Below are 16,821 nucleotides of genomic sequence, written 5' to 3' on the forward strand. Positions count from 1 at the left end.
GGCCCCACCACAAAGATAAAATATAGCCCCTAGTGGGAGCTATTAAAATGATCGCCTGAAGAAGGGTTGTGTATTCCAGTCCTGTACCTTAACCACATTGCACAACTCAGCAACAATGCTGCTTTTAACCATTAATTATTACGCAACCCCATCAATTAAACATCAAGAACTGCGATGACTCGAGAACTAGAATATTTATTGCTGTTGTTCTAGCTTCACTGAGCAAATCAACTCAAAACTCCCAACACTGGAAATGTTTTATTCTCTTCTGTTTTGAAGTTGGCACGATTCCTGAGCAGCTGTGCCAGTTTGCCAGTAATTCCCCGATTGGATTGGAGACACGGGCTAGGCACGCATCTCCAGGTATGTGTGCCCCTCGATGATCAGCCCCATTGTTCTGGAGTGGCAGACTAATTGGCCTGAGCTGTGAATGATGTCCCAGGTGTGCGGTGGACATGCTGCTTGAGGCCACGCTTGCCTGACGCTCGGAGCTGAATATCGTCTGCTCTCAGCCGTGGTGCTGGGTGGGCGTCTGGGGGTGGGGGGGGTGGGGGGTGGATGGCAGTGGTGGAGAAGGGGGTGAACACAAAATGAAGAGTGTGGCTAGGCATGGTGCGTTTGTTTTTGTTTAAGGCAGTATCCCTTGAAGGAGCTGCCCCTTTAATTTGTCCCTCAGCTCATTTGATTTGGTTTAACTGGTTTGATCCAAAATAGTGGTCGGAGGCTTGTTTTGAGCAAAGATTGCCCACCCTGACACTTCACTCTTTGGAATAATGCAACAGAAGGCATGGATATGGTTGAGGTCTTTTTTAAGATTTTCAAGGGACTGGGGCTGGTTTAGCACAGGGCTAAATCGCTGGCTTTCAAAGCAGACCAAGGCAGGCCAGCAGCACGGTTCAATTCCCGTACCAGCCTCCCCGAACAGGTGCCGGAGTGTGGCGACTAGGGGCTTTTCACAGCAACTTCCTTTTTTGAAGCCTACTTGTGACAATAAGTGATTTTCTATTTCTATTCTATTTCAAGTTTCGAAGAATTAAGTTCCAAAAAAGTTTGGACACAGGCTAAAGTCCAGGGTGTTTTGACTAAAAGGGTAGCGGAGGCTGAATCAGATGGAGTTGGGCTGGTAGATTAGAAAAACCGTACAGAGTTTATATGAAGAATGAATGAACTCTCGTGGTTATTGGGGGTAAAGGGCTATTAGTTCCAGGATTACAACAAGAACCTAAAGGGTAAAATCAGTCCAAAGGTCTGCTCCTGCCAGAGATCTTACCATCTTACTGAGCCACTGTGTTACCGTGATACTGTTGCTATGATCCGGTGATAACAGTGGACAGTTTCAGGCAGTGCTAGTAGATCGAATAAATGATCTACAAGCAGGGACCAGAGTGTAACATAGCAAAATTTGAGGATGATAGTAAAATAGGTGGGAATGCAGGCAGTAACGAGGAGATTAAAACATTTTACAGACAGATATTGATAGGCGAGGAGATTGGACCAAGATTTGGGAGATGGAATGCAATGTCGATAAGTGTGAGTTTAACCATTGTGGCCGAAAAAATAGAAAGGCAAATTATTATCTAAATGAAAATCAGATTGAAGATGTGTCTGGGCAGAGGGATCTGGGTGTCTTTGCTCATGAATCACAGAAAGTCGGTGTGCAGGTACAGCGTGTAATTAAAAAGGCAAATGGAATGTTAGCGCTTATTGCAAATAGACTGGAGTATAAAAGTAGAGAAGCGTTGTTGCAATTGTATCGGGTGTTGGTGAGACCACATCTGGAGTATTGTGCCCAGTTTTGGTCTCCTTATTTGGGGAAGGATGTGGTGGCATTGGAGGCAGTTCAGAGGAGGGTCACCAGATTGATTCCGGGGGTGAAGGGGTTAACGCACGAGGTTAAACAGTTTGGGTTTATACTCGCTGGAGTTTAGAAGGATGAGAGGGGATCTGATCGAGGTGTATAAAATACTAAAAGGGATTGATGAAGTAAACGTAGACCAAATGCTCCACCTTGTGGGGCAATCCAGAACGGGAGGTCACAGATAGAGGCTGAGAGGCGGTAGATTTAGAACTGAGATGAGGAGGAACTACTTCTCGCAGAGGGTGGTGAATTTGTGGAACTCGCTGCCCCACAGTGCGGTGGAGTCTGAGTCATTAAATGGGTTCAAGAAAGAGATAGATATATTTCCGATAAAAATGTGTTAAAGGGGTATGGGGGACAGGTGGGGAGGTGGATTTGAGACCAGGAAGAGATCAGCCATGATCTGATTGGATGGCAGAGCAGGCTCTGGTGCGGCCGCATTTGGAGTATTGCGTGCAATTCTGGTCGCCGCATTATAGGAAGGATGTGGAAGCATTGGAAAGGGTGCAGAGGAGATTTACCAGAATGTTGCCTGGTATGGAGGGAAGATCTTATGAGGGAAGGCTGAGGGACTTGAGGCTGTTTTCGTTAGAGAGAAGAAGGTTAAGAGGTGACTTAATTGAGGCATACAAGATGATCAGAGGATTGGATAGGGTGGATAGTGAGAGCTTTTTTCCTTGGATGGTGATGTCTAGCACGAGGGGACATAGCTTTAAATTGAGGGGAGATATAGGACAGATGTCAGAGTTAGGTTCTTTACTCAGAGAGTAGTAAGGGCATGGAATGCCCTGCCTGCAACAGTAGTGGACTCGCCAACACTAAGGGCATTCAAATGGTCATTGGATAGACATTTGGACGATAAGGGAATAGTGTCGATGGACTTTAGAGTGGTTTCACAGGTCGGCGTAACATCGAGGGCCGAAGGGCCTGTACTACGCTGTAATGTTCTATGTTCCTATTTCCGTGTTGAAAATAGGCCTTTTCTTGCCAGAACCACACCAGCATGGATTGGGCTCCAGGCTGCACAGTGCTCCTAACCTCTCGGACACGCATCAGTGTCGGCAGAAGATAAGGAAGCAATACTCCGAGCCGATGGTGACGTACCTGGCACACATTCAGCACAGCCAGCCACTGCAGATGCCTGCACTGCAGCCTTGCAGGCAGATGAGGTCGTCTCCCAAACTCTCGGAGCTAATTCAGAGAAGCCCACTCCCAACCATCGTGGGATCTCCAACAAAGGTAACAATCCCCCCTCTCGCTCGCTTGCGAAACTCGCGTTTCACCGGAAGCACGGTCATCAACCTGAGACGTTAAGTCTGCTTCTCTCTCCACAGTTGCCGTCTGACCTGCTGGAGTATTTCCAGCATTTTCTGTTGATATCTCAGGTTTCCGACATCGGCAGGATTCTGTTTTTCTAATTTGCCACTTGACTTTGCTCAATGCTCAATTATTAGGCAAAGAAAGAAAGACTTGCATTTCTATAGTGCCTTTCGCAGCCTCAAAGACATCCCCGTACAGGTACAACACTGGCGTCTACCCGGCAATGTGGAAAGTTGCTCGGGTGTGTCCTGTACCCAAGAAACAGGACAAATCCAACCCAGCCAATTACCGCCCAATCAGTCCACTCTCCATCATCAGTACAGTGATGGAAGGAGTCATCGCCAATGCTATCAAGCGGCACTTACTCAGTAATAACCTGTTCACGGATGCTCAGTTTAGGTTCTGCCAGGGTCACTCAGCACCTGACCTATGGACGGCACAGTAGCACAGTTGCTTCACAGCTCCAGGGTCCCAGGTTCGATTCCCGGCTTGGGTCACTGTCTGTGCGGAGTCTGTACATTCTCCCCATGTCTGCGTGGGATCCTCCGGGTGCTCCGGTTTCCTCCCACAGTCCAAAGGTGTGCAGGTTAGGTGGATTGTCTATGCTAAATTTCCATTAATATCCATAAAAGGTTAGGTGAGGTTACTCGGTTACGGGATAGGGTGGAGGTGTAGGCTTGGGTAGGGTGCGCTTTCCAAGGGCCGGTGAAGACTCGATGGGCCGAATGGCCTCCTTCTGCACTGTAAATTCTTTGATTCTATAATCTCATTATAGCCTCAGTTCAAACATGGACAAAAGAGCTGATTGCCAGAGGGGAGAGTGACTGCCCTTGACATCAAGGCAGCGTTTGACCGAGTATGGCATCAAGGAGCCCTAGCTCATGTGAATCAGGGGGAAAAACTGTCCGCAGTTTGGAGTCATACGTGGCATAAATGAAGATGGTTGTGATGGTTGGAGGTCAATCATCTCAGCTCCAGGACATCTCTGCAGGAGTTCCTCAGAGTAGTGTCCTCGGCCCAACCATCCTCAGCTGCTTCATCAATGACCTTCCTTCCTTCATATGGTCAGAAGTGGGGATGTTTGCGGATGACTGCACAATGTTCAGCACCATTCGCTATTCCCCAGATAATGAAGCAGTCCCTGTCCAAATACAGCAAGACCTGGACAATATCCAGGCTCGGGGCTGACAAGTGACAAGTTACATTCACGCCACACAAATGCCAGGCAACGGCCATCACCTGCAAGAGAGAATCTAACCACCGTCCCTTGACATTCAATGGCATTACCATCGCTGAATCCCCCACAGTCAACATCCTGGGGGTTACCATTGATCAGAAACTGAACTGGACCCAGCCACATTAATACTGTGGCTATCAGGGCAGGTCAAAGGTTAGGAATCCTGTGGGGAGTAACTCATCTCCTGACGTCCCAAAGTCTGTCCACCATCCACAAGGCACAAGTCAGGAGTGTGATGGAATACTCTCCACTTGCCTGGATGAGTGCAGCTCCAACAACACTCAAGAAGCTCAACACCATCCTGGACAAAGCAGCCCCGCTTGATTGCTCCCACTCCCACAAACATTCAGTCCCTCCACCACCGACACACAGTGGCAGCCGTGTGTACCATCTACAAGATGCACTGCAGGAACTCACCAAGATTCCTCAGGCAGCACCTTCCAAACCCACGACCGCTACCATCCAGAAGCACACAAGCAGCAGATACCTGGGAACCCCACCACCTGGAGGTTCCCCTCCCAGTCACTCACCATCCCGACTTGGAAATATATCGCCATTCCTTCACTGTCGCTGGGGCAAAATCCTGGAACTCCCTCCCTAGCAGCACGGTGGGTGTACCTACGCCTCAAGGACTGCAGCGGTTCAAGACGGCAGCTCACCACCACCTTCTGAAGGGCAACTAGGGATGGGCAACAAATGCTGGGCCTAACCAGCCCACATCCCATAAATTAATTAAAAAATAGCTCTGCACCCATTTGCTGCACAGCACGATCCCACAGTTGGTTGTGTGATAATGATCGGATAACCTGTTTGTGGTGAAATTCATCCCCTCGAGCCTACTCCACCATTCAATAAGCAATTGTAACTTTAAATCCACTTTCCTGTCTGTTCCTCCATAACCCTGGACTCCATTTTAATCTTTAATCCCTGAAGAGTTGGCAACCCTAGCGTTGGGCGAGGAACCAGGGTTTTTGGACACCGGTTTGATTTGGAGGGGAGCAGCACTGGATATTAATTTTGGGGGGGATAAATTTAGAGTAGCCAATTATTTCTGGTGTTGGTTTAGCACAGTGGGCTAAACAGCTGGCTTGTAATGCAAAACAAGGCCAGCAGCGCGGGTTCAATTCCCGGACCGGCCTCCCCGAACAGGCCCCGTAATGTGGCGACTAGGGGCTTTTCACAGTAACTTCATTGAAGCCTACTTGTGACAATAAGCGATTATTATTATTATTATATATTTTTTCCAATTAAGAGGCAATTTAGCACGGCAATTTAAACCTACCCTGCACATCTTTGGGTTGTGGGGGTGAAACCCACGCAGACACGGGGAGAATGTGCAAACTCTACACGGGCAGTGACCCAGGGCCGGGTTTCGAACCCAGGTCCTCAGCGCCGTAGTCCCAGTGCTAACCACTGCGCCACGTGCTGCCCAGAGCACTGGATATTAATGCTGGGTTGTAGGGCAACAGAGCAGAGGAAAGTGGAGAGGTGCTTGCCTGTCCCCCTGGAGAGAGCGGACGCCAGACACAGAATGTCGAAGAACAGGGAAGGGCCATGGCTGACAAAAGTAGTTTGTAAGTTCTACCCGGGGGTCTATTTGTTCCAGGTATTGCAGAGTTGGTACAGATCCATGTTGGGATCTGATCTGTGGTCCGTGTTGATCGCATGACATTACTTAATGAAAACTCAATCCTGAACTCGGACAACGCTGCAGCGATGCAGATCGCCAATGAGGCAGATTTTACTCCGCGTTCTCGCGTGTGAACCATCAATTTACTGTGTACTTTTGAAAATGTTGCGACCTCAGTACAAAGTAGAATCAAGTGTCCTTGCTTGAAAACAGAATTTGGGAAAAAAAGAATAAGCCTCCCAATTTTGATTTCCCGCAGGTTCACGCACCGTTTGAATTTCCTGAGGTTCCTAGCTCCCAGAATCTTGTCACGCTGCTCGCTCACCAAGGCCTGACTCTGGCTTCAGCCCGCAACAGGACCGTGCCAAACCTCAGCCCCCTCCAGCATCAGCACCTTGACCTTGGACTGAAGCCTGTCGATGACCTCAAGGGACCATTTGGCAGGTGATGAGCTGTTTCAAAATTAACACTGAATATAAGCAACTTTTCGACAAGGCTAAAATAACCCATCGCTGCGGCTAGACCACGGCTGCAGGGCAAAGGGGATATAATAAGCTGGTGCTCTGCGTCAGAATCAGAGAATTATCAATACCTGCCGTGGAATTGATTTGATTCTACAGCACAGAAGCAGGCCATTTGGCCCATCTGGCCCGCACCGGTAATGATGCTTCACATGAGCCCCCCCCCCCCCCCCCCCCCCAATCTCCCTTCAATCCACCCTATCAGCAGACCCTCCTCCTTTCCCCACCGTGTGTCGATCTAGTTTCCCCTGAAATGTTCCTATGCCGATCCCGCAACTACTTCCTGTGGGAGTGAGTCCCAAATTCCCACCACTCTCTGGGTAAAGACCTTTTCCCTGAATTTTGTAACAGATTTAGTCGTGACTCTGCTATATTTCTGGCCCTTGTATTCCCTGATGGCTGTGATGAGATGGGAAGTGCAGGTGAAAACTCTCCGGCCCGTCAAGAGAGAGTTGGGCGTTGCGATGGAGGGTGTCATAATGTACACATCAGTATATGATGGTGCAGAGGCACACACTGACTGACACACTGCAAGACCAATCAACACACACAACACAGCAGCCAATCACCAGTTAGGCCACGGTCACTATAAAGGCAGAGGGCACTAGTTTTCCCGCTCATTCGGGATGCAGCCTCTGAGACAGACAGAGCCCGCAGTCAGTAGCACAAACATCCACCATGTGCGAGCAGTACAGGCTGGTCAGGTTAGGCACAGGTCTTCAGTCAATCTAACATAGTGTCAACCCACAGTGCAAGTATGTTTAACAGCTCTTAGTTAAACTCTATTACAAGTGTTGGTAGCCTGTCCATGTTACTGCTAAGGTAAATGCAGTCTCCACAGATCCAGAGTACCCAACACATCAGAGGGTTAGTTGTAGGTTCATGGTTAGTAGAGCTTGGTGGGCCAAAGAGTCTCCCTCAGCCATGCAGAAGTAAATCGGCCGTTATTTTCGTGCTGATTGCATTTTTTAAATGAGGATCTGAATCGATGGGGGCACACCTGACGTTGGCCGGCTTTGTTACCACCCCAATTCTCCCTTGAACTGTGTGGCTTGCTAAGCCATTTGAAGTTTCACCTTTTTCTTTGCAGTAGCAGGTTAGTGAAGCAGGTTGGCTTTTACAATAAGGGATGCTAGTTTTATGGTCACCGCTACTGAGACTGACTTTCAATCCCAGAGTTATGCATTAATCAAAATTAAATTTCGCCAGCTGCCGGGGAGGCCTGGCTGGGCCGCTAATGACTGTAAACTATGAAGAGGACAGTGTAGAACCTCAGAGGGACACAGACAAGTTGGTGAGTGGGCAGATAGGGGGCAGATGAAGTTCAATGCGGAGAAATGTGAGGTGATTAATTCTGGTCGGAAGAACACGGAGAGACGTCATACAATAACGTAAAATTCTAAATGGGCTGGAGAAACACATCAAGATAGAATTAGTAATCACCTGGAAAGAGCCAGCACGGATTTCTAAGGGGGAAATCGTGTTTAACTAACTTGCTGGAGTTTTTTGAAGAGGTAACAGAAAGGGACGATGCCTTGACTGAGCCAGGATCATTTCTGTTTTGAGGGTAGCCTGTTGTTCAGCTACCGTTTTTCCCTCCAACCTTTTGTTCCAGTCTAACTCCGTTCCTGCCTCATTGAAGTCGGCTGCCCGCCCGCCCCCCCCCCCCCCAAGTTAATTATTCTTATTCCGGATCATCCATTGTCTTCTTCTACATTCATCCAGAACCTTATGTTACAATGATCACTGTCACCTAACTGTTCCCCACAGACGCTTGATTTACTCGGCCCACTTCAGGTCCAGCACTGTCTTCATTATCATTGAACTGGACACATATTACTGCCGAAAACTTCCCTGAACACACACTAGGAATTCCTGCCCTTTACACGACCACTATCCCAGCCTATATCTGGATCATTATGCTCCGCCATTATATTGACTCTGCAGAGTTTGCATCTCTCTGTAACTTCCCTGCAGATTTGCTCCGCTCCAAACTTCCCACTCGTTGGCGGTCTGTAGACTACACCCAACAATGTCACTGCTCCCATTTTGTTCCTTAACTCGAGTCAAATTGAAACAAGCAGGGGCTGGTTTAGCTCAGTGGGCTGGTTTGTGATGCAGAACAAGGCCAGCAGCGTGGGTTCAATTCCCGTACCAGCTGACCCGAACAGGCGTCGGAATGTGGCGACTAGGGGCCGTTCACAGTAGCTTCATACTTGCGACAATAAAAGGTTATTATTATTATTATTGTTCACTTGACCTCTTTGCAGCATCCTCTTTCTCCAGCATGCCACGCTCTCCATTACCAATACCGCCACCGCTCCACCTTTCCTGCAAATCTTGTACCCAGGCATATTTAATACCCAGTCCTGCCCATCCTTGAGCCAGGTCTCAGTTATCACCACAACACCATTTTCCACAAAGTAACCTGCGTCTGTAACTCCCTAAACTCCGTGCATTCACACACATGCACAATCACCCTGGTTAAACACCATTAGATCTTCATTACTCCAACTTCACCTGTCAACTTATTACATTCTGGTTGCAGGACCGCAACCGGCTTACTACCGAAATCATCGGCACCAATGTGGACCACGGCCTGCTGCTCCCCCGCCCCCAAAAGAATGTCCTGCAGCCACTTTGACACCTTTGCCCCTGGCTAATGAATGCCCGATCAGAATTGCTCTTCCTTTCTCCTTCCGTCCCTCGTGTACAGCCAAGCTGCTCGTGGAGCCACAAACCTGGCTCCGACTGCCCTCCGCTGAGGTACCAGCTCCCACAACGGAAAACTGATTCCCCAGCGGGACCCCGGTGGGACTCCTGCACGACCTGTCTAGTACTGGCAAGAAATACCAGGGGCGACATGAGGAAAAAGGTTTTCACACAGCGAGGGTTAGGATCTGGAATGCACTTTCTGATAAGGTTCACAAGAATGATCCCTGGAATGAAGGGCTTGTTGTATGAGGAACGGGTGAGGACTCTGGGCCTGTACGCATTGGAGTTTAGAAGGATGAGGGGGAATCTTATTGAAACTTACAGGATACTGCGAGGCCTGGATAGAGTGGACGTGGAGAGGATGTTTCCACTTGTAGGAAAAACTAGAAGCAGAGGACACAATCTCAGACTAAAGAGACGATCCTTTAAAACAGAGATGAGGAGGAATTTCTTCAGCCAGAGGGTGGTGAATCTGTGGAACTCTTTGCCGCAGAAGGCTGTGGAGGCCAAATCACTGAGTGTCTTTAAGACAGAGATAGATAGGTTCTCGATTAATAAGGAGATCAGGGGTTACGGGGAGAAGTCAGGAGAATGGGGATGAGAAAAATATCAGCCATGATTGAATGGCGGAGCAGACTCGATGGGCCGAGTGGCCTAATTCTGCTCCTATATCTTATGGTGTAAATGGTAGAGGGGAATTCGGTAGTAACTTTCAAAAGAGAATTGGATTAATACTTCCCCTTTGAAAGATCCAGTTCCGATTAGATTGGTATCATGGAATCCTTCTGTGCCATATAGTTCTGTGATGTAAGTAGAGGAATAATATTTGGCTTAATTGGAAGTTTGCTGGCTTCAGACAAAGGGTTAAATGCGCACTATAACAAATAAAATCTTAAATTACAAAAGTTTTTGAAGCAGTGAATAATGAAATTCATTCTCTGACACATTACCGCCTCTAATGTTAATGAATCTGTGAGAAGGTGAAGGAGGAATTCTCTAAGCCTGTGAGATTTGTGCTTTTATGCTCCATTTGCTGATGGATTCCCTGCTCAACCTGCAGATCACTCAGCACTGGCAAACTGTCTGATCTACTGCTGAAGGCGGCGTTTGGAGGACCCATGTCAGAAGCTGTCAGCAACGACAGTCTAAACGCTGAGAAACCTATGGATGTAACAGGTAAGGAAGGAGGGCCGGACGGGCGGTTCAAAGGAGGCTGTTCAGAGACATCCTTTCTAATTTAGGGTGTGCGATGTTACTTCCATATTGGGGTAGGGCCGTGTTTTTCAAACGTTTTTTTCCCGAGACCCACTTTGGCCAACTGGCCGACTTTGGGGACCCAAGCCACGTTCGCTTCCCTTTAATGTGAGAGGTGAGCCCGCCTGGTCCCCACGATCTCACTCCATGGGCTTTGCATCCTCCCTCAGTCTGGGTGAGACGGGAGGAAGTACCGGGGGCCAGCTGCATCGGCCCAGAGTAACTGGAACACATAGAAGAAAGACGTGACCTCTGTCTCTCACTCTCTCCTCTCCGTCCCTCTGTCTCTCATGCCCCCCGCCCCCATGTCTGGGCTATCCACAATCACTTCAGTTTCGCTCTCTCCCTATCAATGTCCATTGCCCTACAAGTTCCTCTGCTTCTGCTACCATCTGTAATTGTCTTTATCTCCAGGCCTGCGCCACTATTTCCCATATTCAATGTCCCTCTTCCCCATTGCAGTTTGTTTTTCTCCTAGTGTAAGACTCTTTTTCCCATTTTTCACTTTATCACCAGGAATTGCTTTGTTTTTCTTGTATTCCTCTCTGTTCCTATCTGGCCTGGTCACTTCCCCCTCTCCTCGTTCCCCTCTCTCTTTCTGCCCTGTTCCTAAACGACTCTTTCAGTTTTCTCTGTATGTCCCCGCCCATCAATTTTGTTTTTCTTCCTCCAGCATCACGTCTCTCGTTTACTTCCAACGTCTCATGTATCAAAGTAGAATTAGGGTTACAGAGGAATGTAGGGAGATTGACACAGAGATATTGAGAAGTAGCGTTATGGACACACGGGCCTGGTGCCGGGACGAGGCTGTTAAATCTCATGAGAGGAGATTCGCGGCGCTTGAAACGTCTCGCGAGATTCAACGGAACCTTGTGAGACATCGCGATCCGGATCTCGCCCTCACTTGGCCGTGATCGAAATCAGCGAAACGGCTCATTGAAATATATGTTCGCCGGATTCAACCAGTGCCCAGGACTCAATGACAGATTTCCTTCCCTAAAGGACATTAGTGAACCAGATTTTTTTTTGCGACAATCGACAATCATGGTCACCATTAGACCTTTTTAAATTAATTTCAGATTGTTTCATTGAATTCAAGTCCCCCCATAGGCCCTGGTGAGCATTGCCCTGGGTTTCGCCGACTATTAGTCCAGTGTCAATACCACTACGTCACTGCCTCGCAGCTGCAAAACGTAAGGGCTGGTTTAGGACAGTGGGCTAAACGGCTGGCTTGTAATGCCGAACAAGGCCAGCAGCGCGGGTTCAATTCCCGCACTGGCCTCCCCGAACAGGTGCCAGAATGTGGCGACTAGGGGCTTTTCACAGTAACTTCATTGAAGCCTACTTGTGACAATAAGTGATTATTATATTAGAGGGCATTACATAAATACAAGTTTTATTGCTGATTCAGCTGGATACCAGGAGAGATTGTGCAGACTGCATGCCCTCCAGCTGTTCCTATGTACTGGCTTGCTCCCTTCCTAACAGCACTCTGAGTGTACCTACACTACATGGACAGCAGCAGTTCAAGACGGCGACACCACCAACATGTCGAGGGGCAATTTAGGATCGGCAATAAGGACTGGTGTAGCCAGAGACGCCCATATTCCATCAAAGGATAAATAAGATGATTTTGCCTCCTTTGGATTCACTGTGCCTGTTTCTGGGAGCCACTCGGATTATATTTTCCTCCTCCGTGTTGTGGAATATCTCTGACTTATCCCGACGAGCTGAGTGTCTGTTTTGTCCCTCTCTCTCCCAGCTCCAGGTACTCATGGAGGGTACGCATCTTCAGGCGTGGGTGTGGCGTACTCCAGCAGTCCGGCGCCGGTGGTCTTTACAGTGGGGTCTCCCCCCAGCGACACCCCTCCCCACTCTGGCAGAACGAGAATGTTTTCAGGTACAATCACCACTGATTCAATTTGATCAGCCAAGTTAAATTTGGGAGGAAAGGTTGAGCCTTTTGCGATCGATGAATGGGTCATTATTCTGGGGTCACGCAGTGGGAGTGGTGCTGGGGTCACGCAGTGGGAGTGGTGCTGGGGTCACGCAGTGGGAGTGGTGCTGGGGTCACGCAGTGGGAGTGGTGCTGGGGTCACGCAGTGGGAGTGGTGCTGGGGTCACGCAGTGGGAGTGGTGCTGGGGTCACGCAGTGGGAGTGGTGCTGGGGTCACGCAGTGGGAGTGGTGCTGGGGTCACGCAGTGGGAGTGGTGCTGGGGTCACGCAGTGGGAGTGGTGCTGGGGTCACGCAGTGGGAGTGGTGCTGGGGTCACGCAGTGGGAGTGGTGCTGGGGTCACGCAGTGGGAGTGGTGCTGGGGTCACGCAGTGGGAGTGGTGCTGGGGTCACGCAGTGGGAGTGGTGCTGGGGTCACGCAGTGGGAGTGGTGCTGGGGTCACGCAGTGGGAGTGGTGCTGGGGTCACGCAGTGGGAGTGGTGCTGGGGTCACGCAGTGGGAGTGGTGCTGGGGTCACGCAGTGGGAGTGGTGCTGGGGTCACGCAGTGGGAGTGGTGCTGGGGTCACGCAGTGGGAGTGGTGCTGGGGTCACGCAGTGGGAGTGGTGCTGGGGTCACGCAGTGGGAGTGGTGCTGGGGTCACGCAGTGGGAGTGGTGCTGGGGTCACGCAGTGGGAGTGGTGCTGGGGTCACGCAGTGGGAGTGGTGCTGGGGTCACGCAGTGGGAGTGGTGCTGGGGTCACGCAGTGGGAGTGGTGCTGGGGTCACGCAGTGGGAGTGGTGCTGGGGTCACGCAGTGGGAGTGGTGCTGGGGTTGCTCGTCACATTCACTTCTCACCTCCAACTGCCCAACGTTGGGGCCGCACGGTCGCACAGTGGTTAGCACTGCTGCCTCACAGCTCCAGGGTCCCAGGTTCGATTCCCGGCTTGGATCACTGTCTGTGCGGAGTCTGCACGTTATGCCCGTGTCTGCGTGGGTTTCCTCCGGGTGCTCCGGTTTCCTCCCACAGTCCAAAGATGTGCGGGTTAGGTGGATTGGCCGCATTAAATTGCCTCATTCCATCTCTATATTTGATCGTTTTTTTTTTCGTCCCTAACTCCACTCCAGGTCTATTTGAGTCTCCATTAAGAATCCCTTTGGAATGAGAGGTGTCAGCAACATTGCCTTTCTGTTTCATTCCTCTGTCGCACTGACTAACACAATCACCAGATTAATGAACTTGCAAATTCAACAGAATACGTTGTGAAGGTCCGGGAGCTTTGATTTATATCCTGGTTGCTGTCACGGCCAGAATTAATTGCTAACTTTAACACACAGGTCTCAGAGGAGTGGATTCAGCTGTGGGTTATAAATTAGCTAAATTTACATTCAAAACAAAGCAATTCCCTTGATTTATCACTTCATCCACTGTATTCACTCCCTCCACCAAAGTAAAGGTAAAGTCACCAGAGTCTCAGATGACCACAGGCTGCTTTCCTCTTTGAGGGAGAGAGCTGACTGGTGGTGGTTTAACCCAAGGGTCAGCACCCCTCAGGCGAGGGGCAAGAACCTCAGCTTGTACGGGAATTGAACCCACGCTGCTGGCCTCGCTTGAAACCACAAACCAGCTGTCCAGCCAACTGAACTAAACCGGAACAATCCTGGAACTCCCTCCCTAACAGCACAGTGGGTGCACCTACGCCGCATGGACCTCAGGCAAGTCTGCTGCATCTTTAGTAAAAGAGTGTGAAACTGGTCATTCAGTAGAGCGGGGCGGCACGGTAGCACAGTGGTTATCACTGTTGCTTCACAGCTCCAGGGTCCCAGGTTCGATTCCCGGCTTGGGTCACTGCCTGTGCGGAGTCTGCACGTCCTCCCCGTGTCTGTGTGGGTTTCCTCCGGGTGCAGGTTAGGTGGATTGGCCTTGCTAAATTGCCCTTAGAACAAAGAACAAAGAACAAAGAAATGTACAGCACAGGAACAGGCCCTTCGGCCCTCCAAGCCCGTGCCGACCATACTGCCCGACTAAACTACAATCTTCTACACTTCCTGGGTCCATATCCTTCTATTCCCATCCTATTCATATATTTGTCAAGATGCCCCTTAAATGTCCCTATCGTCCCTGCCTCCACTACCTCCTCCGGTAGTGAGTTCCAGGCACCCACTACCCTCTGCGTAAAAAACTTGCCTCGTACATCTACTCTAAACTTTGCCCCTCTCACCTTAAACCTATGCCCCCTAGTAATTGACCCCTTTACCCTGGGGAAAAGCCTCTGACTATCCACTCTGTCTATGCCCCTCATAATTTTGTATACAAAATATCCCAAAAAAAGGCTAGGTGCAGTGACAGGGTTCGGGTGGAGGTGTGAACTTAAGTAGGGTGCGCTTTTCATGGGCTGGTGCAGACTTGATGGGCCGAATGGCCTCCTTCTGCACTGTAAATTCTACAAAGAAGAGAGGTTTATTTACCTGGGACATTCCAGCAGTCTCTGGGATCAAATGTCAATCTGAGGTTTGAGGTTAAGCCGTTGGATTCAAACGCTCCAATTGTGTCGCTGTGCTTTCTTTTGTCTTTTTCCAGTCGGCTCCTCCAGTTCCATGAGTTCAGTGGGCTCCAGCAGCGGCCGTGTATTCCAGTGTTCGCCAGCCGGGCCCAGTGCAGAATCTTCTCCCGCGCTGTATGAAGGCCCTTCGAGCCTCAGGTACATGTACCCGGAGAGCATCGCAACAAACATAGAGGCAATGGTCACCTTCGAGGCTCCGGAGTTACCAGAGGAAACCCTAATGGAGGTGAGTAAAATTTAAAGATTTTTAGATTGTCGTGAAAACGATGATGCAAGTCAACAAGTAGATTATTCAAACGAGCTTGAGCCAAACTTCTACCCTCAAGGCGAAGCGCGGATGTTTTGTTGCCTAGTTTTTATTCCAGTGTTTTTTTTGTCGGTTGATTAGTGTAATTCCCCCATCCCGCCACATGCGCCTCCCGGACTCACTGACCCACAGTTGCTTCTGGTCTGACAGGGGCTCGATTTTAGCAACCACCGTTCCTAGTTTTATCAAACCCGTCCATGGCCTCACTCGGCCCTTCCTCTGCAAACCCCTCCAGCCCGACGACCTTCCGAGATCGCTGAGCTCGTCCACTTCTGGCTTTGTGCTCGCTCTCGGGGTCCATCACTCTGAGCTCCGGGATTCCGGCCCCCCCGAACCTCTCCCCTTGTTAACTCTCACTCTCTCTCTCTCTCTCTGAAGACGCTCCTTGACCCAAATGCTTGGTCACCTGACCAAAGATCTCCTGTGGCTCAGGGTCAAATTCTATTCCGTCACGCTCCTGTGAAGTACCTTGACAATGTTCACTCCGCTCAAGGTGCTGTATGGGTGCAAGTTTGATTGGATTGGATTTGATTTATTGTCACATGTAGCGAAGTACAGTGAAAAGTATTTTTCTGCGACCGAGGGAACGTACACAGTACGTAAGTTGTTGTCTTTCGATTTGAAGTGAAACCGGAAGGAAGCGCCTGAATGAACTTGGTATTTCTACAGCACCTTTCACAACCCATTGTGCGCTATATCTTAAAGGGTAATTGTAGGAAATGCAGCAGCCGGGTTGTGCACAGCAAGATCCCACTTACAGCAATTTTTAAAACTCCGGAGAACCCCTGATTTTTGGTAATGTGGGTTGAGGGATAAATCTGAGCTGGGGCACGGGGGGAGTAACTCTTGCTCACCTTGAAAGGGGTGGCTGTGCGATCTTTCACCTCGAGCAGAAAACCGTCGCTTCGCCCCTTTGCGTCATCTCTTGCTGGCGCCATTGATGGTTCCCGCCTCAGTGAAGGTGGGCGGAGAGCGTGTCGCCAGGGGAGAGGGGTGATCAGCGCCCCTCACACGGACCCGTTCCCAGCTCCTGTCTACCTTTTCGTGGACAGCAAATAGCGGAGGCAGGAATCTAAACTCCACAAATTGGTGCAAATCCACTGAATCAACCTGTGGCTAGCTGGAGTAACCTGGTGGCTAATGTGTTCTGGTCAACAAGACCCGGGCCAAGACCTGAATCAAACGATCTGGTCACTTATCTCAGTGTTGTTTGTGGGAGCTTGCTGTGCCCTCTCTGGCTCCAGCATCTTTAAAGTGACCGCACTTTAAAAGTCCTTCTTTATTATCCATACTACCAGACTGGTAACCCACAGAACATCAGTTCAAGTACCGTCATGACCATTTGAGAATTTGAATTCTGTGTTTAAAGAGATTTGGAAATAAAATTTGCTTTCAGCAAAAGTGACCGTGGAAGCTATTGGATTGTCTTAAAAACCCCAACTGGTTCAGTTCTATCTTTTTGGAGACGGTTGCCCGCTG

General features: G+C 49.6%; 1 protein-coding gene across 7 annotated transcripts in view; it reads left to right on the forward strand.

Moving 5' to 3' along the window:
- Positions 1-16,821, forward strand: part of ulk1b (unc-51 like autophagy activating kinase 1) — a 134,577-nt gene that overhangs the window by 86,543 nt on the left and 31,213 nt on the right. For 5 of the 7 annotated variants that reach the window (XM_072518967.1, XM_072518810.1, XM_072518649.1 and 2 more), the window contains 6 exons: positions 280-363; positions 2,835-3,097; positions 6,305-6,489; positions 10,342-10,457; positions 12,298-12,435; positions 15,053-15,261. In XM_072518967.1, coding sequence (XP_072375068.1) covers positions 280-363; positions 2,835-3,097; positions 6,305-6,489; positions 10,342-10,457; positions 12,298-12,435; positions 15,053-15,261 — 995 coding nt within the window. The remainder of the gene's footprint in view (positions 1-279; positions 364-2,834; positions 3,098-6,304; positions 6,490-10,341; positions 10,458-12,297; positions 12,436-15,052; positions 15,262-16,821) is intronic. The other 2 variants (XM_072518894.1, XM_072466072.1) reach the window with 2 other exon arrangements.

Source organism: Scyliorhinus torazame, chromosome 1, assembly GCF_047496885.1.
Source record: "Scyliorhinus torazame isolate Kashiwa2021f chromosome 1, sScyTor2.1, whole genome shotgun sequence".
NCBI classification, from domain to species: Eukaryota; Metazoa; Chordata; class Chondrichthyes; order Carcharhiniformes; family Scyliorhinidae; genus Scyliorhinus; species Scyliorhinus torazame.